Below are 21,396 nucleotides of genomic sequence, written 5' to 3'. Positions count from 1 at the left end.
CTCTATGCTTTCATGTTGTCGATAGTCACAAAATTCAATTGTAATTTTAGTTCAATTGACAACTTTATTCGTCCCGCACCAAGGAAGGAAACGACCGCAAACGAAGAGATGCAGACGATGCAGCTAGAGTTGAAGCTTACACCCTGATTCAATTTTAAAGGTGTAAATCATTTTGCTATGTGCGCGCGCGCCCACACACACACACACACACACACACACACACACACACACACACACACACACACACACACACACACACACACACACACACACACACACACACACACACACACACACACACGCGCGCGCGCGCGCGCCTTCAGTGTATGAAATGTTATTTGTGTTGAAAGCGATCAAAGGTGATTTCCTATGGGCTGTTCAGACAATGCTGCGGGTCACCGCACGATGTTGCGTCGGTGGTTACGCAAATTGGACGTCAGGAGATTGGAATAAAAACAGATTGGAATAGTTTTACGTTATAGGGGCCAAGGCGGCGTGCCCTGTGGGCAACGCGCTCCGATGCTTTTGCTTCAGTAGCGCCTGCAAATCCAGGGCACAAATAAATATACAAGAGTAAATTCCCCTTCGCACAACCCCTGTGGTTTGTAAGCGTGACCTGGCAGTCTCGGGTCAGAAGCGTCCAATCTAACGTGGAGAGACACATTGCTTGATGACAACATACAGCGAATAATTGGCGTGTAGTCGGTATTAAATTTTCCTCCTTCCAAATCTCTCGAAATGTCCAAAGACATAATCCTTCGATTATGCCTTTGCCTTGTGCAACCTAGAGCTGGTTTCAACTATTTGTGCACAGAAAATTTGTTTAAGCGGCAGCCTTTTTCAGGTTGGTCATGTGATCCGCAGCGCTAGCACACTGGCTATGGCGTCGCGCTGCTGAGCGCGAGTTCGACCCGGGCCACGGTGGCTGCATCCTTATAGGGGATCGAAAGGCAAAAACGATCGTGTACCATGAATTGTGAGCTCGTTAAAGAACCACAGGTAGTCGACATTACTCCCGATTTCCCCCAGTACAGCGTGTCTCATAATCAAATCGTGGTTGCGGCCTTTGAAAACATTCGAATTTAAGATGTTATTTTACGCGGCTTATAGAGTTGAACGCGCGGGACACATACCTAATGACAGCGCACCGCGAAGGGCCAAAGTCGACCGAGGACATGCGACGCGCGCCCACCGTACCCGAGCTGGAAACCCTGAGTTTAGTCGAGAGGCCTCGCTTTGGCGCCGCCCTTGGAGCCATTTCGAGTAGATGGGCCAGTGGCGTGAGCTGCGAGAGAGAGAGAGAGATAGATAGATGCCTCACACGTGTGGCAGGCACTTAAGTTAGGAGCGCAGTGTGTCGTAAAGACGTATTCAAACGATGGACCAGGTTTTTCAAATAACCAACCTCCAGAGATCCAGGGAAAACACGGATAAATGCGGGAGATGGAAATTCAAGACGATGAGCAACACGAGAACAAGGTGAGAGCAGGAGCCAACGTTTCGACAAGTGGACTTGTCGAAACGTTGGCTCCGGCTCTCACCTTGTTATCGTGTTGCTCACAATCTCCGGAGCGTAATTCGGGAAAATTACTCAAACGCGCAGCCACAAAAAAAAAAAAAAAAAAAAAAAAAGAAAGAAAGAAAGAAAGAAAGAAAGAAAGAAAGAAAGAAAGAAAGAAATACCAGCCCTTGCTCTGTCGAGAAAATGGTGGTAAGCGAAGCTTGTAGTGTATGTGACCTTCGTGGTAATTTTATTTCTTTCGCTTTCTTTCTTTCTTTCGCTTTCTTTCTTTCTTTCTTTCTTTCTTGGCTTCTTTCTTTCTTTCTTTCTCTCTCTCTCTCTCTCTTTCTTTATCTCTCTTTATTTCTTTCTGTCTCTCTTCCTTTCTTTCTCTTTCTTTGTCTTTCTCTGACCTTCGTGGCGATTTTCTTTCTCGTTGTCTCTTTCTTTCTGTCTCTCTCTCCTTTCTCTCTACGTATCTTTATTTCCCTGTCTCTTTATTTCTTTATTTCTCTCCGTCTCGCGCTCTTTCTCTTTCTTTCTATCTTTCTCTTTTTTCACTTGTCTCTCCCCTTCTCTTTTTCTGTGACCTTCGTGGTGATTTTATTTCTTTCTCTATCTTTCTCCTTATCTTTCTTTCTTTCTCGCTCTCTTTCTCTCTCTCTCTCTCTCTCTCTCTCTCTTTGTCCCTGGTATGTGCCAATGAGTTTGGACCCTTTCTGAACTATCGCCAGGATCGGCCCACTTTTCAGCGTGACACCACCACCACCACCACCACCACCACCACAGAAACTTGTGAGCCTATAAAGCTTCGCTTAAAGAATCTATGCAACAGATGAGACATTCGTTATTACAGATGTGACATCCGTTTCCGCTCGAGTGGATGAAATGGGACGGGTAAGTTTGAAGAGGAGGCCTCGGGGGGCGACGACCGACCCAGTCAGTGCCAGGGGCCTCCAGTCCGCACGTGCAACCAAATCCATCATATATATTTTTTCAGTAATGCCATGTCGCGATCTACAACATGAAAGGCGCGGTATAGTTGCCTGACTAACACGGCTACCAATACGGGTAGAGGTACTGTGAGCAGTTAGTCCCTACAACAGGAACTAGAACCACGACAAAAACGAAACCGTCTTCATGCTTATGCAGTGTAACAGCACACAATGTAAGCATGCGCAAACGAGATATGAGGCATTATAAAAAAGGAAATCTGGTCTATTTATGTTATCCAGTAAAGAAAAAAACTAAATGTGGTACGTTTGGAGCTCCCACAAGGGTAAAATCAGAACACAGGAAATTTTACTCAGAAGTCGGGTCTGTCTGAAACCCAACCCCGTGCGTACATCGCCAAAGAAACAGCACCTATTTTCACCCAAAATTTGGCCCTCATGACTATAGCAACAAACATCGCGAGGTGTTTAGACGCCTTACTCAGGTCTTTTGTTTATCCTCTTCTCTTCCCGCCGTTTATTTCTTAAAGGTAAAGAAGTAGATTTCAAAGCGAAGCTATAAATGTCCTCCTCCCCCTTCCTGGTTTTGGTTGGCTGCTGCTCTTGCTTATTATGCAAGTATTTGGCCCATTGGGTAAGTGCGCTCTCCCAGAATAGGCTTTTGACACTGAGCAAGTGCTGGAATCGACAAGTATAACGAGACGCAAGTTAGTGAAGAATTCGGCTACGCAGAAGCAAAGTCCGCCTCAAAAGCAGCCCAGTGTGGAGAATGAAGTAAAGGAAACAAAATGGGACTAAAGTGTGCATTGATCGAGTTGCGTTGAACTTCAAACAAGGAGAAATGAAGCGAAAACAAAGCTTCGTTTAACACCCATTCCCACATATGCGTGGGATCCGCAGTATAGTTCTTTATGCATATCTCGGGGATTCATCTGAACGTTTCTCTGCCTTTGCCAATACATGTTTTTCTTATTTTCGCTGTCTGAGTACCGCATTGTACTTACATGATACGGACACACACTGTTGTTGAATTTAGTTGCGCGTAAGAGCAAGTACAGGAAATAAAAGTAATACCCCTGACACACGGGCAAAAGTAAAGTCCTTTGCAGGAAACCCCATTTTGTTACTCTGAAGGACCCTTTGCATAAAGGAGTTGCGCCGATGACACACGGCAGCGCACTAACTTCCTTAGGTGGTTCCTGAAATAAGCGCCGCAAAAAAAATAAAAATAAAAATAAAAAATAAAAAATAAAAGCTCGGCTTGTTAAAGCAGCAAGAGAGAAAACATTATAAAGAAGCTGTGCATGTAGGTTACATTTAGTGATAGTAGAACCCAATAACATTTTTTCCCATTTTTGATGGCTTCTAATGGGCGTATTTGGAATTTAACATGGCGGTGCGCTAGCGACGTGTGCGGGCGTTTGAGAATATAATTGGAGTAAATATTCACTGTTCGACAAATCGCATAACCGCTAAAATTTAAAGCATTTTCCAAGGCACCTTAGCTACGTAAAAGTTTTTTTTTTTTCTATTGAGTTGTGCACGCTGTATGCGAGAGTACACCTTTCCGCTCGAAAAGTTGATGCCCGATCTTCTTTCCCACAAAGGAACTTTGGCGGGAGGGATATACTCCTTTGTCGTGTGTCACTGTGGTTGAACGCCTCTCCAGTAGATGTCGCCTTACCTAAAGGACTTTAGAGTGGCCGTGTGTCAGGGGTATAAGATTGACTTCACTATTTAGTGACAAGAACTGTAAAAGTGCATATCAGCGTGCCCTAACCCTTCCCCCCCCCCCCCCCCCCCCTGCCTCAACTGTGCCCCGGCTCTAGATTTTCAGGTATAACAATGAGATTAACGAAAAAGCAGTATTGAAACAAATCCTTCTATCAGTTTTATCAGCCGAATCTGATATAAGCATTTCTCTCCAGTGTCCCTTTATAAAACGCTCAATATACGGCTGATTAACCCGAATGCCTTCTCAGACGTCTCTATCACTCCTTGCGATGTTTATCAACGGTGGGTCACCTCAGCCGCTGCCGTGGATCTGCTACAATGACACGCGAATCCACCCAAGAGTCCCCAGAACACTGTTTGGGGGAAATACCGTCTAGTCATCATCATCATCAGCCTATATTTTTATGTCCACTGCAGGACGAAGGCCTCTCCCTGCGATCTCCAATTACCCCTGTCTTGCGCTAGCGTATTCCAACTTGCGCCTGCAAATTTCCTAACTTCATCATCCCATCTGGTTTTCTGCCGACCTCGACTGCGCTTCCCTTCTTCGGTATCCATTCTGTAACCTAATGGTCCATCGGTTATCCATCCTACGCATTACATGGCCTGCCCAGCTCCATTTCTTCCACTTAATGTCAACTAGAATATCGGCTATCCCCGTTTGTTCTCTGACCCACACCGCTCCCTTCCTGTCTCTCAGCGTTAGTCCCAAGATTTTTCGTTCCATCGCTCTGTGTGCGGTCCTTAACTTGTTATCGAGCATCTTTGTTAAACTCCAAGTTTCTGCCCCATATGTTAACACCGGTAGAATGCAATGATTGTACACTTTTCTTTTCAACGACAGTGGTAAGCTCTCAGTCAGGATTTGGCAATGCCTGCCGTATGCACTCCAACCCAATTTTATTCTTCTGTAAATTTCGTTCTCGTGCTCAGGGTCCCCTGTGAGTAATTGACCTAGATAAACGTACTCCTTTACAGACTCTAGAGGCTGACTGGCGATCCTGGATTCTTGTTCCCTTGCCAGGCTATTGAACATTATCTTTGTCTTCTGCATACTCATCTTCAACCCAATTCTTACACTTTCTCGATAAAGGTCCTCAATCATTTGCTGTAATAAGTCTCCATTGTTGCTGAATAGGACAATGTCATCTGCAAACCGAAGGTTGCTGAGATATTCGCCATTGCTCCCCACTCCTAAGCCTTCCCAGTCTAAGAGCTTGAATACTTCTAAGCATGCAGTGAATAGCATCGGAGATAGAGAGAGAGAGAGCATTGACACGTTGTACCGTCTAGTACAACGTGCCAAACAGTTCGTGCAAGCGCGCTATCACTGTCTACCCGTATACAGCACAAAACTTCGCATCACACACCTTTCCCGCGGTGGGGGATTCTTCACTGGCTATTTCTTTCACGTCCTCTTCGAAAGACACGACGGACTGCAAGCTCCGCCTGTGTGCAGAACTCGCCGCTAATGGGAGAGTAGGGCCTGTGCTTCAGACGACCGGAGACGGTGGACGGCATGCTCTGGTGCTGCTTCGTCAGTATGTTCTGCTGCTGCTGCAACGTCGACATGCCACTAGTCGCTGACTTGGAATCGTCCCTGTGGGCGACCACCGCGGCGGCGGCTGGCTTTGGTGTTTCGAGCCCTTCGGAAGACTGCGGCTCCTCGGCTACTCCAGGCATGCTGGCGCTTGCGGCTGTTCCGAATGTGCCGCTTCGCCGCCCCAATTCTGCTCGGTCCTTGTCATCAACGGTAGGCTCTGGCGTAGGACGAGAACTTCCAACGTGGTGGACCACGGTCTTCCTCTTGGCGCGCCGTTCCTGGTCCGTCTTAGTCATCTTTACTGCCACCTTCCTAGCTCCCGCGTCGCCGAGCTTGCCCTTGTGGTGGTCAGAACCACAGCTCTTTCTCAGGGATGATTTAGAGATTTCGCTGCCCTTGTGCAGGCTTTTCTGCTCTCTGATGCCATGCTGTCCACTCTGCTCTGCATTAGGCGCGGCACCCGTAGCCGCAATTGTGGCGTAAGCCTTTCTGCCTTCCGGTCGAACCAAGAATCCTTCTGGAGCTTCCGGTTCTTCCCGTGCAGCTGGACAATGGGGTTGATTTCGTTTTCACTTCCGCGATCTCGCATGCGTATGGTTCGGAAGCAACAAGTTTGCCAGTCGGAGTGGTCAAATCGGCTTCACAACCCTTGCTGCTCGGCCCTTACCATCGCTTGAGGAACCATCAGGGTCAGTGACCGAACCTTTCAAGTCATGTTGTTCCTCCTCTCTGAAGAAAACAAAGACGGGCACAGTTCTTCTTCCTTGCAGGTCGCTGTTGTTTGAAGCTAGCGGAGTCTGGCTACCGGAGGACCTCCCTGAGTACCTCCTGGAGGTCCTGCTGGAGGAACCACAGCTCTTACAGGCTTGCTGCGTTTTCTTTTCTCTCCAGTTCCTGTTTCTTCCGGATCGCTTTTTCGAGTGGCTTTTGCCGGAGGCATCGTCAACTTGGGCTTCTTTTTTAGCGCCGAGTTCATCCGCCTTCGGAGCGTGGGCTGGTAATTCCAATGTGGTGGCTCTATCGGAACTAATTACAACGGCCCCGTTCGTCGGCGTGACACTGTTCGGCGCTGTTTCGCAACTGCCCTGCACGGATAGACTGTTCGTCGCAGGTGTGACGCTTATCTCGGATTCGACGCCGGGGATCGGAACGCCGAGCTTGGTGATGACGCCCGCAGATGCGGTAATCAACGCCTCCGCCGCGAGGTCCAAGTGCTCTGCCAGAGCATCGAAAACGAACGCCTCCCCTGCTTCCTTCACGCTGTCATCCTCGTCGTTGGCACCTGTTGCTCTACTTGACAACGCCGACGCATTAGGCATGCTTCCACTTAAAGGACATTCGTCCAGCTCTGTCCACGAGAGACCGTCCCCTCGCACTTCGTGGTCGACAGGACGCTGGTGCGTAGGATGCGTAGGGTGCGTTGCACGCATCTCGGAGGCTGCATGAGGCACGCTACCCTCTTTCGGTTCCTCCTCAGCGGTGCGCTTGCGTCCTGACGTGCCCCTGAAGACGCGGAACTTGCGCAGCCACTGGAAGCGTGACTTACTCGAGGGATGTGGACTCGTGCCGCCGGTAGCAGTGTTGTGGTGCCGGTCGAGGTGGGAATCGTCTCGCTGCTTGCTGCTGGAGTCACGTTGATGAGACAGCTGCAGAGGTTCTCTCGTCGTCTTACTGGTGACCATATTTGATTGCACCGGGATCTGGGTGTCGGTCTTGCTTTCGGCGAAAGTCGGATTAGAAGACGGAAGCTGCTGTGGCCGTTGCGGAGGCTGCTGCTTCTGTAGCTGCCGCTGTTCTTGCTGCTGCTGCTGCTTCTGCCTTCTCAACTGCCGCTGTTTTCGTACCGCAGCGAATGGCGTCTCGATGCCGAATGGACCTGTTGTAATCAGACGGAATGCACATATTACAGTAAGCGGATGGTGTGGCGCCACCGTCTACGCGTTTTTCGAGGGCGAATTCTTGACTTGGGCTCTAATCCTATAAATACCTAGGCGTCCATATACCCTCGACACTTTCCTGGTCATTACACATCGATAAGGTAATCAACAATACTAACCGCATGCTAGGTTATATTCGCCGAAAATTTTCTTCTGCTCCTATGTCATTCTTAATCTATGTCATTCAAGTTAATCTTATACAAAAGGCTTATTAGGAGTAAAATGGAGTACGCCTCATCCATCTGGTACCCTCACCTTCAAACCCTTATTCAATCACTTGAACTAATCCAAAACGATGCTGCGCGTTTCATTTGTAGCAATTATAGTCGCACCTCAAGCGTAACTTCGATAAAAAAATTCCTTGCTACTTCCTCTACTCTCCGCCCGACGTAAGTGCACTCGCCTTGCTTTATTTCATAAACTATATTTCCACAATTCCTACCTGTGTGATAATCTTATATCATCTCCTACCTACATTTCCTCTCGCATTGATCATAGCCATAAGGTTGGAATAATTCACTGCCACACCAGTCAAGAATAATTTATTCCCAGAACCTCTCAAGAATGGAACCACCTTCCCGGCGCAGTTGTTGCAATCAAGGACAACTCAAAGTTTCGTTCGGCCATATCCGACATCATCGCTCCTTGATACTATTAACTAATCAGTTTTGCTGTATTGGCTAAACCACTTTTGCTGCTTTGTTTGTTTTTATTGCGATAGCAATTATATGGACACTCCAAAGCAGATTTCTGCCGTCGGCGTCGCCGTCGCCGTGAGGTTCCGTATGACGTCAATGGAGATGAAATCGTCGCCGCGCGCCGCCGAACGCTGTGTGTGCGAGTGAAAGGGCGCGAGGGACGCGCGCTTTCACGGGGAGTGAACGCACGGCGGAGAACAAACGCGCGTTCTGCGCCGTGCTCCCTTAAGGGCTGCAGAAGTAGGCGTCTCTTTCCTCCTTTACAATCACCATATATGTAGAGCAAACGCGCCTTCTTCCGACGCGCGAAAGGCCGTGGGGGAGGACGAGGGAAGGGAGGCGACGTTTAGCTGCGGCACCAAGTGCCTATTTATATCAGAGGCTCCGGCAACAGTAACCAACGCCGCACGCATTTTGTGCGAACGCGGGCAAAACGCCGACGGCGTCGACAACAGTTCTGCGTGTTGCCGGTGCTGCTGCATGTCCATGTTTATACAGCTGATAAAGCTACTACCATTACTCCGTATTGCTCTCTACAAATTTGCTATCGCAATTGATGCTTCGCCTTTCAGGTGAAACTGCGACAACTTTTTTAGTTACTTATGTACGTTTTTTTTTTACCCACAGCCCTCTGTAATACCTCGGTCTTGAGGGTACAATAAATAAATAAAAAAAATGTCACAGTTTCGCCCTAAGGGCGAAGCAATGAATGCGATAGCAACACAGCAATGTCATACGAAGTAAGGTGAGCGGCTGAGCAGGTGTGCGACGCCATCGGCGTTTTGCCCGCGTTAGCGTGCGGCGTTGGTGACTGTTGCTGGAGCGGCACTTGGTGCCGCAGCTAAGTCGCGTCCCTTCCTTCCCCCTCCCCCACGGCCTCTCGCGCGTCTGAGAAGGCGCGTTTGCTCTACCGACATATGGTGAAGTAAAGGAGGAAAGAGACGACTACGCAGCCCTGACACGGCGCACGCGCGTTTGTTCTCCGCCGTGCGTTCACTCCCCGAAAGAGCGCGTCCCTCGCGCCCTTTCACTCGCACAACGCGTGGCGGCGCGCGGCCACGATGTTGATCACGAGGCGACGGCGACGCGACGGCGACGGCGACGCCGACGGCGACGGCGACGCCGACGGCAGAAATTCTTTTGAGTGTCCGTATCGGTCACAGTGTGCTGCGTCGTAAGTAGACCGACATGAAGAGAGACTCGATGACCACGAGAAGGCGCGTGTGAAACGGTGGTGTTGATGAGAAGCGCTTCCCGTGGGCAGCGCGCGTGCGAAGGGACACACCTGTAGCGCTGCACTGCCGATCCGGGCAGCATTACATGTGTAGCGTGCGTTGGAAAATGTGACCCGACTATTACTAACTGAATGAACAAGCGTGGTGTGAGCGCGCACAACAAACATGAAGAGATCACACTGAATGACTGCAGACAACGACTGTCAAAACGCTGGCAGCAAGCATACGCCGCTGCGGGCGAAGGTACGTGCGGTCTATCGCTTCAACAGAAACTGAGCCGCGAATGCACGGCGCTTAAAGGTCAGAGCCGTGTGGAGATAAGAGACGGTGCGGCGAGCGACGAGCGCGGTTGTTGGCAGAAGAAAAGTGCGCCCCCCCCCCCCCCCCCCCGCTTCCTCCGGCGCTGGCTTCCAGCTTCCTTGCTTGCGCGTGGGAGAGATAAGAGACCGTGCGGTCGAGCGACGAGCGCGGTTGTTGGCACAGTAGAAGTGCCCCCCCCCCCCCCCCCCCCCCCGCTCCCTCCGGCGCTGGCTTCCCGCTTCGTTGCTTGCGCGTGGGGGATTGAGTGCGTTCGCTCTCCGTGACAGCGCGCGTCCCAGCACGCTTGCGTTCGGGCATACGGCGCGCGGTGAAGATTTTATCTATACGGAACCTCACGGCGACGGCTACGGCGACGGCGACGGTTGAAGTGTCCATATAATTGCTATCGCAATAAAATATTTGCGTCATCACTGAAATACGTTCCTCGAACACCATCAATGCATAGTGCAACAACATTATTTACTGAGAGTACACTTACAATATAGCTACCGAATCCGGTGATGAAAAGCTGAATGAGAAATGTGCATTGTAAATTTGAGTGCAGACGTGCGTTATAAATTCAATGGTTATGTCCTCGTAACGATGCTATCTCTCCTAGAACACCTTAAGTACATGTTGGCAATTAAATGCTTTATCGTGACTACACTATATGAGCATCTCGGTGTCATACTGGGTGATTGTAAAAGTCTAAAAGGCGCGTTTTAAAGGTTTACTTAATTTCTTTGGTAGCTGTCTATGAAACTTCATGCTGTTCTTTTTCCATGCGTTGTGCTTTCTTGCGCCGAGTTCATACCAGGTCCTACCTTTTCGAGACTGGGGCATTTTGTCTGCTTGGCTTGCAGAGGCTTGGCTGTCGGGTAGAGCGGACGATCGCATGGAATCTGTTGGAGCACTGTCACCTTGCTTGGCAGCGTGATCTAGGCGTTCACGGTGATCGGTTGTGATAGCGGCGTCCGTATCCGTGGCCGTCTGTGTCAACGCTTTCCAACGACCCTGCGTCGATGCGTAACAGCTAGTAGTGTGAGTAAATCGCTTCCAAAGGCGCACTTCGCCTTTTCAGCCTGCATAGTGTAAGCAACCGTAAACATGATCAGCCTAACATTGTTATGGGTAAAAGTCACACGGCCAAGACACATACGCCATCATCATGAGTAACTCCACAGCAACTTAGTCTTTTTGGGGTCAAGTAGAGAACGATAAAGTTGAGGAGCCAGAAGCCTTAACATTGCAACTATTGAAATGTAGTGTTGCTCAAGTTGGAGTGGTAGCTCTACTACACCTATGTAAGTTTACACCTTTAGTTATATGTAAGACATAAGTCACTAGAAATATCTTCGACGACAGAATAGGCTGAATAAATTATAAACTTTATACAATTTTGCTTACTTATCTACCGTAATAGTTGTTAGCACTGTGCCTTTCGTACAATTTTTATCAATCTCCATTTGGCGTGACACAATATATACTATCTCTGTGAGCTGGCACTCTCAAACCTGCATCATTGATTGATGTAGTCTAAGTGCTACAGAATGACTGACTAAGATCGGCAGCATGCTATGTAGTTTTTTTTTTTTTTTTCTAAGTTCATTCCCGTAAACGATGTTGCACAAGTAGCACCATGACAGCGCTGCAGCTCGTCTCCGCTGCTGTGCAAATGGTTTCTGGACACCCTGACTGACCTGAGAATGGACGGGTGCGTTTTTGCTCTTGTACCAGCCCAGACGCCACAAGCGGAATGGCGCCTTCCTCTTCTTGTCGGCCTTGCGCGACGAGCTGGTGTCGATCCGTTTGGCGTCCTCATTCGAGTGACCGGATGGCAGCATCTGTTGCGCAGCAGCACGGCACGTGTTCAGATTTTGGAACATAACCGGCAATATTACTTAAGAGCACACCCGTTCACCCTATCCGCGGGTGTGATATAATAAGCTCGATTCGAGTCACCTGCACTTTCTGAACTAGTTCACGAGGTGCTGCACTCCACTATTCGTTTCACCAATCCAACATGGCGGCCTCAGCACGTAGCTATTCGTTTCATTCACTGCAGGATTCGCGCGACACCAGTTCACAGCTTTCTCTGCACTCCTCAGACAGATAGTGCAGCGTCCTTGCAAGAGGTGCCGTGCATGTTCCGCACGAGCAAGAATTGGCACTGAACTGGCGGGAACTAGCTCACGTAGTGCAAGGCGAATCGAATGAATCTGTAGATAACTGACGCCATGTCTGTGTTGAATGTGCAACGACAGAGGTCTTCAGCCGAACACACGACACGAATTTGGCATGCGACACTAGTTTCAACGTACCGCTAGTCGTATACCAACAGCCGCATCGAACAAGCTTTCAACAGACTCAATTTCTTTTTCCGTTAGTTTCCACAATCGGAAAATCAATCTTTTGGCCCTTCGTGTCGGACGTCGTGTCGTACCATGGGATTCCGCGTTTGACCTGACACATGGACACATGGTACGATCCGGCGTCCTGTGTGTCGTGTGAAGAATCACATCTAACAAATTTTCGACAAGTTGGGACAGGATGCGGCATCTCTCGGATGCCGGGCGAACCAACTCCCTGCACATCGTCGCATGACGGCCGGAGCAGTCGGACGGCCGCGGCCAGCCCTGGCGCAGATTGCGTGTGACGTTGCCTGCCATAGTGCAGGCGCCGGCACCGGGCCGGTTTTTGCGCCGTTGAGATCACCCCTGCCGAGAGCAGCCACGTGCAAAGATGTTTGCTTTGTACTATATAGTACAAACAGAAAATCCTTGGCGATGGTGCGAAGTCTTCCGTGGAAATGAAGATGAACTAGTACTGCCAGGGGAGCCGCATCTGGGCGGCGCCTATACGCACCGCTCGCTTCATCTGAAGAACGTTACCGCCGCCGTCGACAACAGTTCTGCGCGTTGCTGGTACTCCAACATGTCCAAGTTTATACAGCTGCTCCGAATTTTCGAGAATGACAGCCCATAAACAAATGTCATCAAACAAAACACCGGCAGCCCATGCCTTTTACGTTAAATCTTCTCAGACTTGAATATTAAAAGTGCGAAAAAAAAATGCTCGAGACAAAGAGTTTTTTTTTTTCTACACGCGGACACGATGATCGGAGACTGAGCCCTTAACAGCGTCGCTGTAAAAACGGGTAAGTTTGCACTCGGTCATGAAAAGCACGGCGAAACTGCATGGCGAAACTGTCGATCGCACTAATGCGCAGTAATGCGAAGTGATAGCAAAATACTAGGCCAAGCAAAACCTACTTATAAACCTAGCAGCAACCAAGTTAATACCCAGCAGTAGCAGCCAGCAAGGCTTGAGAATCGACAGTTTCATTGTGCCTAAGCTTTGCACGACCGAGTGCAATCTTGCCCGTTTTTTTTTTTTAACCTCCTTGGCCGCAACAAGCCTCGAACGGCAAACGTTGATTTTTTTTTTCCGCCGAGAAGTTGGCCCCGCAAAATGTAGACGGTGCTGCCGTGCCTCCAAAATCCGCCATTACAGGACGTATGGGCTTCTATGGCAGCTTCGCTACCATAAGTACATATTTCCTTGTATTACCCATATCCCCCGAGATTGTGCGCGCAGGTTGCGCAAGCTCCGAGGCCGTGCATTACGGCGTACTCACAGCGGATTCATCGATAGTGACAGTGGTCGTCGCGCCGTCAGTGGCCTGGGACAGGTTGCTGACGGCGGCGGCCACTCGCGTCCTCTTGAAGCGTCTCGTCAGGCTCTCGGGGTTCTGCATGCTGAGGACTACCTGCGCCAGCTGCTCGAAAAGCACCTCGTCCCCTCCGTGAGGTGGAGCTGAAGCCATGGAAGCCGAGTCCTGCTGCGAGGAATGCCTGAACAGGTAGAGCGATAGGGTAAGGTATAACGAAGCAACTAAAGGTTTAACATATATATAGGGTGTCCTGGCTAACATGGATCACGTAAAAATAAAGGCGATGTCATCAGTGCGGAGGAAACCAATTGTATGTTCTCAGCAACCGCCTGGAGAAACTTGCAATGTTATTGTGTTCTGATTGATTGATTGATAGAATTCGATAGAATTTGCGAAGATTCAAGTTTCATTTTAAGACCATTGAAAGAAAGAGGCAAATCGAGCGGTATCTACATGGCAAGATTGACCGTATTTTTCGCAATATGCTAAGGTTAATTTATACCTCCAGTTACAGTTCTTACTCCAGAAATTGTTTCAAAACTTGCTTTATATCTCCCGAAGGGGAAGCATGGAAAGCGACAGCAAAGTTTGTCGTTGCGCTGAAGACGTCTCGGAACGCTGGCATGATATCAGGAGGGCACCAGCAGTGCTGACCGTGTAAGCTGTATGCCTTTATCGTGACTCACAAATTTCGCTTTGTCATTAGTCAGACAATTGCATGTCTTGCAGAGAAGGCAAAGCATTGAAATCGATAGCAAAACTTGGCCTTGCGCTGAAGACGTCTTGGAACGCTAACGTGATACAGAGCGTGCCAGCAGCGTTGCATGTGACGTTGGTGAGCGTCCAAATAAATAAAAATGGCCGCGTATCTGCGTGCTTCGCTGCAAATGTCGTCGAAAGACGATAGTCTTCTGCCGGCCGTACTACATGAGTGCTGGTCTGATCCGCGGCCACCCGTGATGCTGTTCTCGTACCATTTCCGTCCTGGCATGATAAATTCAATGGAGGTTGCCCTGCCTCAGACAGCGCTTCCTTTATGTTGAATCGGCCGCATCTGGCTGGCATTGATAAAATTGAGGAGGCGGAATCGGCCGCATCTGGCTGGCATTGATAAAATTGAGGAGGCGCTGCGTGAGACATGGACGCCATCTGGCAATATATCGGGAAACATGAGCTTGTGCAGAGGGTTTCCTTCCTCCATGGCAGAGGGCGCTCGTCGGCGCGCAGTCGGGGAAACACGAGCTTGTGCAGAGGGTTCCCTCCCTTCGTGGCAGACGTCGTTCGTCGGCGCGCATAGCATGGCATTTTCAGCGCAGCTTAAGAAACTAGGGTCTTTAGAGTTACGTATCTATGTATTTTCTATTAAAGGAACACACCTCCTAATACTTACCTAGGGATGTTGCGCCTCAGATATGCGTAATATTTACTTTGTGATCGATAACGTTCACAAGTATGAACAGCCGTACCAGTTTAAGTAGTGTGGGCGGTAAGCAAGTGGTCCAACTTTGGCCGGGTGGCTGAATCGGTTGACAGACAGACAAACAGAAAGACAGACAGACAGACAGACAGACAGACAGACAGACAGACAGACCAAATTTTCAGCGTTTAAGTTCCCCAAGAAAGACTATCGTCTTTAATACATAAATTTAGCTTGGCGCTCGGCAGGAACACTTATGTGCGTGCACACAACGCTTATGCCAGCAGTGGAAGCCAGAACGCAGCGCTGGCTCGGGCAGAGCCGTTTGAGCAGAGCGAGACTGCGTGACGGCTTGGCTTCGTCGCTTTTGCAGCCAAACGTACTTCTCGTTCGTGGAGGCCTTTCAATACACCACGCGTGGGCAGAGAATCGCGTCGTCGACATCGATACAGCACGACAACGCCGACGCCAACAGCGACGGCTCGAATGCGCCTCGAGCGTCCTCATAATTGCAATCGCAATAAGAACACTTAATTCACTCCTATGGTCGCTGCAAGACGTTGCACTACTGATCGTCGCCATATTAAAGGCCTCCCTCGGCGAAGTTGCTTATGTATATTTTACTATACACTTCATACGGATAAGGCGCGATCGGGCGTCCTGGGTGTTATTTCTCAAGGATTTAGGAGGATAAATACCTTGTTATTGAAGTAGTGGCTGAATATGTCCAATATATTGGGTAGATGCCCCATAGCTCGGACTTGGCTACTTTTACGAACGCAGCACTCTATACGTACTATCGACCAAAGAACCTTACGGACCAAGGGATCTGATAAAAAAGCTGAATATCTCCGCAGGCTCAAAACGCAGCCCGGTATTCCCATTTTCAGCCTCTACTGGTATATGCGAATAGCATTGTGATGTACGGTTTCACTGGCTACTTTTAATGGCTGCTCGGATATTTAGCGTTTTCTGAGGTCCCGTGGTCCATAAGCTTTTTTGGTCGATAGTACAACTGCGGAGCCTTCTTTTTCTGCGTTTCATTACAGTCAACGCAATGGTGTGCTAAATGAGATCAAATTTAAACTTCTCTCAATTACTAGCTCCTCAGTTGACCGAAAGGCCACTTCTGAACCGCATTACGTGCAGAAATGGTGCAAAGAAGCCTTCTTCATATTCTCTCTTTTTACTAAACTGACTCCGCACAACCATTATATTTCACGTTGTCCAGGAATGAGGAAATATATGGTATTCGTCTCGATATTCAAAGGTCCTCGCACACTCGGTTCGACTGGCAGATTTCGCTGTACCAACAACCCCCAATTTCGACCCCCCGTAAGTTCTACTGCGAACTGCGTCATTGGCCTGCAGAATGGACGAAAAATCGCCAGGACAGCCAAACCGAGTACAGATGTGCCGTTGAAGTGCGAAAATATTCAGCGACCGTAGTTAGAGTGTCTAAGGTTATCATCATCATCCTATCTCATTTGCACTGCATGTTGAAGGCCTCCCGTATTGATTTGCACACACCCAATGTCCTGCGTCATGCGATGTCCACCCTACACTCGTAATCTCGTTCGACGTAGGTTCCACTGAGCAAGTGGATGACGTGTGCAAAAATGTTCCATTAATGAAACCTTCTTGCCACCGCTATTATGTATGACTCTTGACATCATTGTACATGTGCTCCACAAAGTGGAACATCCTAGTCTCGTTCCGCATAGGTTCCACCAAATAAGGGGAACGTAGCTCACTGAAAAACTTGTCGCAGGTCTAGTTGGTTCAAACCGCTTCAGAAAAAAAAAACACTATCCTGCAAGTTCCAGCCATCTTCGATTGAGCTCCTACAGCTTATCATCCTCTACGTGCCTACCCCAAAGTTTATTACTGTTAGAATTATGGCGCTGTTTTTTAATCTAGGGTAACGTCCGCACCCATAACTCAAGCTAAAACTGAACTCTTTGTATAAAACAAAGTTCCATGCCTGTGCGGGGACGGTGACCAGAGGGCGCCACCTTCCTGTGCTAGGTCCATGTTCTCCCTGAACGTCGTGGTCACCACGCGGTCCAGGAAGTACAGCAGCGCCACCGACGCGACGGCACTCGAGAAGACCCACGAACACGCGAACGAGCAGGCACACGCACCGGCGAACAGCGGTCCCCGACGCAGGCCGAAGCGCGCGCACATTGCCTGCGCCGTGCTCAGCACCACGTCGCTCCAGCGGTCCATCACCACCACCAGGAATAGCAGCGGGACCATGGTCAGGACGTCGGCCTGTTTCGAAAATGGTTATGCGAGATCCCGCCACCTTAATTCTGGCTGTTAGTGGGACACGTAAACAGCGATATCAAGTTGCCCTAGTGGTACGGTGGGTATAGGCCCAGTGGGGGCATGACGTAGTCGCCAGAAAAAATTCTGGAGTGCTCAATTACCGAAACTACTCGCTACGGCGGTTCTATGGCTACGGCTTTGTTGCCGAGCACGAGGTCGTGGGTTTAGCTGCCGGCTGCACTTCGACAGAAGGCGGAATGCAAAAAAACGCTCGTGCAACGTGCTTTCGGAAACGCCATAAAGAACATCAGGTGCGAGAAAATAACCCACTAAATCTTTGTATAAAAGATACTTCTAATAAGGCACGCGTCCAACGTCGTCAGCTTTCGCTCAGCTCACTGTTTCTATACATCCCTTCAAGACGGCTATACCACATGTGAGATACGCTGAGTAAGTGTTAATAGCTGTCGTACACTACCGTGATCAATGTGAAAGGCAAGAGAAGCGTGTGTCAGAGAGTCTCAAACCATACTTCAAGCGATTCGCGGCGGCCACCGTGGGAAACAATGCGGAAAGGGAGTGGTCGTCTCGTAACCGTAGCACTCGCACACCGCCTTCATTTCTAGAATGCAAGGTGCATCCTTGTCGGTAGCTAGCTTCGTTAACGCCTTTGGATATCAGAAAGATTGGTAATTCACTCGAGCGTAGCGATAAATATTGCAGCAGTGATAATGCTTATTACCAATACGAAGTGAACGTGAGCGCAGAGCGTAGATTATGGGCCATAACGCTCGTGATTGTTTTCCATCTTAGCTGCTTCCGAGGCCCGCCTGGCGTATGGAGCGGTATGGTGGCAAAAGGAAGCCGTAAAAGCCAGTTTCCATAATCGGAAGCACAAGTAGAACCAACAAGTCTATCTGGCGTCGCGTTCACGGAATTACTCCGATTAGAAGCAGCGGCCAACTGCATTACTCTCAAGCACCTCTGAGTGCGCCGCTGCCGAGATTTAGAGGAGCGTGCTGGACTCTGTACAAGTCATGCTTCACCGCTAAGCTTGCTAACTATGTTGAACAAGTGGCAAGGATAGTAAAGGCTGTGGTCATCGAAGCGATGCAGGTACACACAGAGATATACCCACTGCGAGGTATTGTTGAGCGACGCGCTTCTGTATCCATGAGGCCCAGCACCGGCACGGTGACCAGATGCACAAGCGCTGTGGCAGGCTTGGGCAGCAAGTTGAAGGCCCACAGCAGCAGCGGCAGGAGCAGGCAATATAGGCAGCCTCCATACTGCATGCATTGCAGTAAGTGATAAGGATAAAGGGCCGCGTCTACGTGAATTCCCAATTAAGAAAACGGAACAGGCGCCGATGCCACATGAAACAATTACGAAAAAAAAAAAACATGCCGTTTCGCTCGCCACGCGGAAACCTTGATCCCAATACTTGTATATGTATACATTAGGTATGCACATAACTATGAATAAAGCTTCCGTGTGGAGGTCAAAACGTCGAGTTCGTTTTATTTCTTAACCTTGATTGTCCTCTCTTCTGTTCCCTTCATGATCCTTCTATCAGAATACAGTTCGTTAGACTCTCGACTTCCTTGCCTCAGCAGTTTGCTGCACTTTCATAATGCGGCATCTTATAGCGTTTAAGTGAATTCGCTGTGTAGGAGACTACCCCGCATTCTGCTCTTCTTCGACCATAGGTGTCCTCGAATCAATTATGATGATGATGATGATGATGATGATGATATGACGATAATGGTATGAGCATCATCTTGGAGGCGGCCGGATGGTGGCACATGCTACCAAGCTCAATCTTTTAACATTTCCGGTGTATCTAAGTGTTCAAACTGCGTTGTAAACTACGCTGCATTATTCACAATACAGCAGGCGTTCGTAGGAACATGGAGACTTGAAATGATCAAAAGTGATCGAGCAAGCGATGACTCTACTGTGTAGTCATGTTTCGAAGCGGAAGCGGCGCATTAGCCACTTAGCATATTTTGGCAGAATGAGGGACTATTCATTCAGCGATAAATGTGGAAGTATAGTTAGTCTGTCCTGCACGTTTGGCTTTAATGACAGACGTAAGTTAATCTTCAATGAAGACTAGTGAGAGACGACTGGAATATTAGTTGCGCAAAGAGAGGAATAACGTACAGCATCAAGCGAACCTTCCGTTGTGAACACTGGTCAAAATTGGTGGAAATTAGATGAGTTTTTGGAGCCACGTTTTGACAAGGGGACTTTCCCCGACGAAGACAAATTTTCTTGCCGAAACAATGGCTCTTGGCTCTAGAGACGTCTTTTGCTTCCACAAATTTTGACCATTGTTGACAATAGAAAGTCCGCTTAATGGCACGTCATCCCTCCCTTTGCGCAACCAATATTCCACCCGTCTCTTACTAGTCTTCATCGAAGATTCACTTACGTCTGTCCTTAAAGCCTAACCGCCCCAGGAGGACTAACTATACTTCCATGTTTCTCGCTAGATGAGTATTCCATCATTCTGCCAAAATATGCCAAATAGTTTGTGCACCGCTTCCACATGCCACGCTATACCGGAATCGTCATTGAAGGTAGAGGCAGTACCCCAGCTTCGGGTGTTACGGTCCCTGCGCTTCATTAACAGCCCGTCCGTCCTCCCGTTCAACTATTCATACACCCACCCACCATCCGAATCGCCTACCTAGTCCACTGAGTGGAGGTGGAGCGACAAGTGGATGAACGTCCTAGAATGCGGCGGTTAACTTCCGTTCGAATATTCGCACTGTTGCAAGCAGGAAGCTAATCGCGGGAACCGCGATAGAGGCAACCGATGCCTCGCTGTACCTTGGGGCCTAGGAACAGCAGCGGCAGCAGGTACAGTGGCATGAAGATCCCCAGGTGGGAGAGGCTGCGACACTCCTTCCGCTGCTCCTCGACCACCGACATGGGCGTTGACGGGAGCTGATGGAAGTGCGCGTGCTGGGGTTGCTGAATGTTTAGCTCCACGTACCGCTCGCCTGCTCAGTAGTAGTAGAATGCAGTGGGCAAGGTGATTGTATTATCTGGTAGTGTAGTAGGAGTAGCAGCAATATTATCGTACAGGGTTTTTCTTTTTAGCTGCTCCAAATTTTAAACCATTTCCCTGTGGCAGATATCATAATTCTAACCCTTGATCTAAATTACTCGACGAGGTGGCCATCACTTCTACGAGAAATTCAAATGCTTGATTGAATAGTTAACATACTAATTAGGCTTATTAATATATGAATACTTTACGGCACACATTTCGATCAACGAGTTGTAGTTAGTGAGTATGAAAGGCATATCGACTTGGAATGTCTTAGAATGACTGAGGATGGCACCATCCTGTTATAATCCTATGAGGGATTGACAGAATGAAAAATAAATAAAATAAATTGAAGTGGCATCAAGGGGTCCGAATCCTTACGCAGTTCTCAGTTGCGCCTTTTTTCATCGCAAGTGCCGTTAGAGCTCACTGCCATGTGCAATGCTATTTTTATAGCCCTAAAGGTAAGAGTGTTAGTCAGTGGATAAACCAATAGCCTTAAGGGTGTAAATGTTTTTAGAGTGCAGGCAAAGAAGTACTACTGCTACTAGTCTTATTGCTATTAGCTACTACTGCTATTAACTATCAGCCATCTCACCTTCAACCACGCCGTGGGCGCGTTCCTCGTCCATCGCCAGCACTTGTGACCGAGAGGGCGTGCCGCAGCCAATCGTAATTCGCGTACGTAGTGTCACCAAGGCAGTGTCAAAGATGCAATTCGAGCGAAGAGAACCGCTTGAAAGCACGAGAAGCAAGAAAGCTCGTGCACTGTCGTCTTCGTCTTCGCACGGCGTTTCCACGCGCCTTTTGGGTTTCTTGAAGGACAAGAGGCTTAAACCTGGTATATTCCTCCGTGCAGCTTCCTACAAGAATTATTAGAGCAAGCTCTGGCACTACCAGCTGGCATGGTAATGATGGTTATGGTACATCAATTCTCTATTCGCGCTCGTTGCTTCGAACGTTCTTGTGGCTTTGTATCTCTAGCTTTATCTTTGTCAATTAAAACAAAACGACATGTTTCTAAACGCATGAAGATAATAAAGTCTCTCCACATACCAACAAGCATTACGAAT

The 21,396-nt window shown here is 48.8% G+C and overlaps 3 protein-coding genes across 3 annotated transcripts in view; all 3 read right to left on the bottom strand.

Moving 5' to 3' along the window:
* The window catches only part of LOC119445118 (uncharacterized), a 43,800-nt gene extending 38,198 nt beyond the window's left edge, over positions 1-5,602 (bottom strand). Inside the window, exon 1 of the mRNA XM_049664129.1 lies at positions 5,559-5,602. The gene's annotated coding sequence lies outside the window, so the exon portion shown is untranslated. The remainder of the gene's footprint in view (positions 1-5,558) is intronic.
* Positions 5,603-6,343: 741 nt separating this feature from the next.
* Positions 6,344-13,731, bottom strand: LOC125944122 (uncharacterized). Its single transcript, XM_049664128.1, has 4 exons — positions 13,539-13,731; positions 11,602-11,745; positions 10,726-10,915; positions 6,344-7,607 (listed from the first exon to the last, which is right to left on the bottom strand). Exons 1-4 carry the CDS (start codon positions 13,725-13,727, stop codon positions 6,361-6,363), a joined length of 1,770 nt encoding a protein of 589 aa, XP_049520085.1. The 5' UTR covers positions 13,728-13,731; the 3' UTR covers positions 6,344-6,360.
* Positions 13,732-16,474: 2,743 nt separating this feature from the next.
* Positions 16,475-20,955, bottom strand: LOC119445117 (uncharacterized). Its single transcript, XM_049664889.1, has 5 exons — positions 20,922-20,955; positions 20,101-20,273; positions 18,401-18,551; positions 16,976-17,265; positions 16,475-16,483 (listed from the first exon to the last, which is right to left on the bottom strand). Exons 1-5 carry the CDS (start codon positions 20,953-20,955, stop codon positions 16,475-16,477), a joined length of 657 nt encoding a protein of 218 aa, XP_049520846.1.
* Between the last annotated feature and the right edge of the window lie 441 nt (positions 20,956-21,396).

Source organism: Dermacentor silvarum, chromosome 3, assembly GCF_013339745.2.
Source record: "Dermacentor silvarum isolate Dsil-2018 chromosome 3, BIME_Dsil_1.4, whole genome shotgun sequence".
Lineage (NCBI taxonomy): Eukaryota > Metazoa > Arthropoda > Arachnida > Ixodida > Ixodidae > Dermacentor > Dermacentor silvarum.
The sequence above is the reverse complement of the archived record's forward strand: the minus strand, read 5'-3'. Positions and strand labels throughout refer to the sequence as shown.

Coding starts and splice junctions, on each gene's coding strand:
- LOC125944122 (XM_049664128.1), bottom strand. CDS start 13,727: ATGGCTTCAGCTCCACCTCACGGAGGGGACGAGGTGCTTTTCGAGCAG. Junction 10,916..11,601: donor ACGCACCCGTCCATTCTCAG/GTCAGTCAGGGT, acceptor GCATCGACGCAG/GGTCGTTGGAAAGCGTTGAC. Junction 7,608..10,725: donor AATGCCCCAGTCTCGAAAAG/GTAGGACCTGGT, acceptor TGATTACAACAG/GTCCATTCGGCATCGAGACG.
- LOC119445117 (XM_049664889.1), bottom strand. CDS start 20,955: ATGGACGAGGAACGCGCCCACGGCGTGGTTGAAG. Junction 20,274..20,921: donor CGCCCACGGCGTGGTTGAAG/GTGAGATGGCTG, acceptor ACTACTGAGCAG/GCGAGCGGTACGTGGAGCTA. Junction 17,266..18,400: donor TCGCTCAACAATACCTCGCA/GTGGGTATATCT, acceptor TTTTCGAAACAG/GCCGACGTCCTGACCATGGT.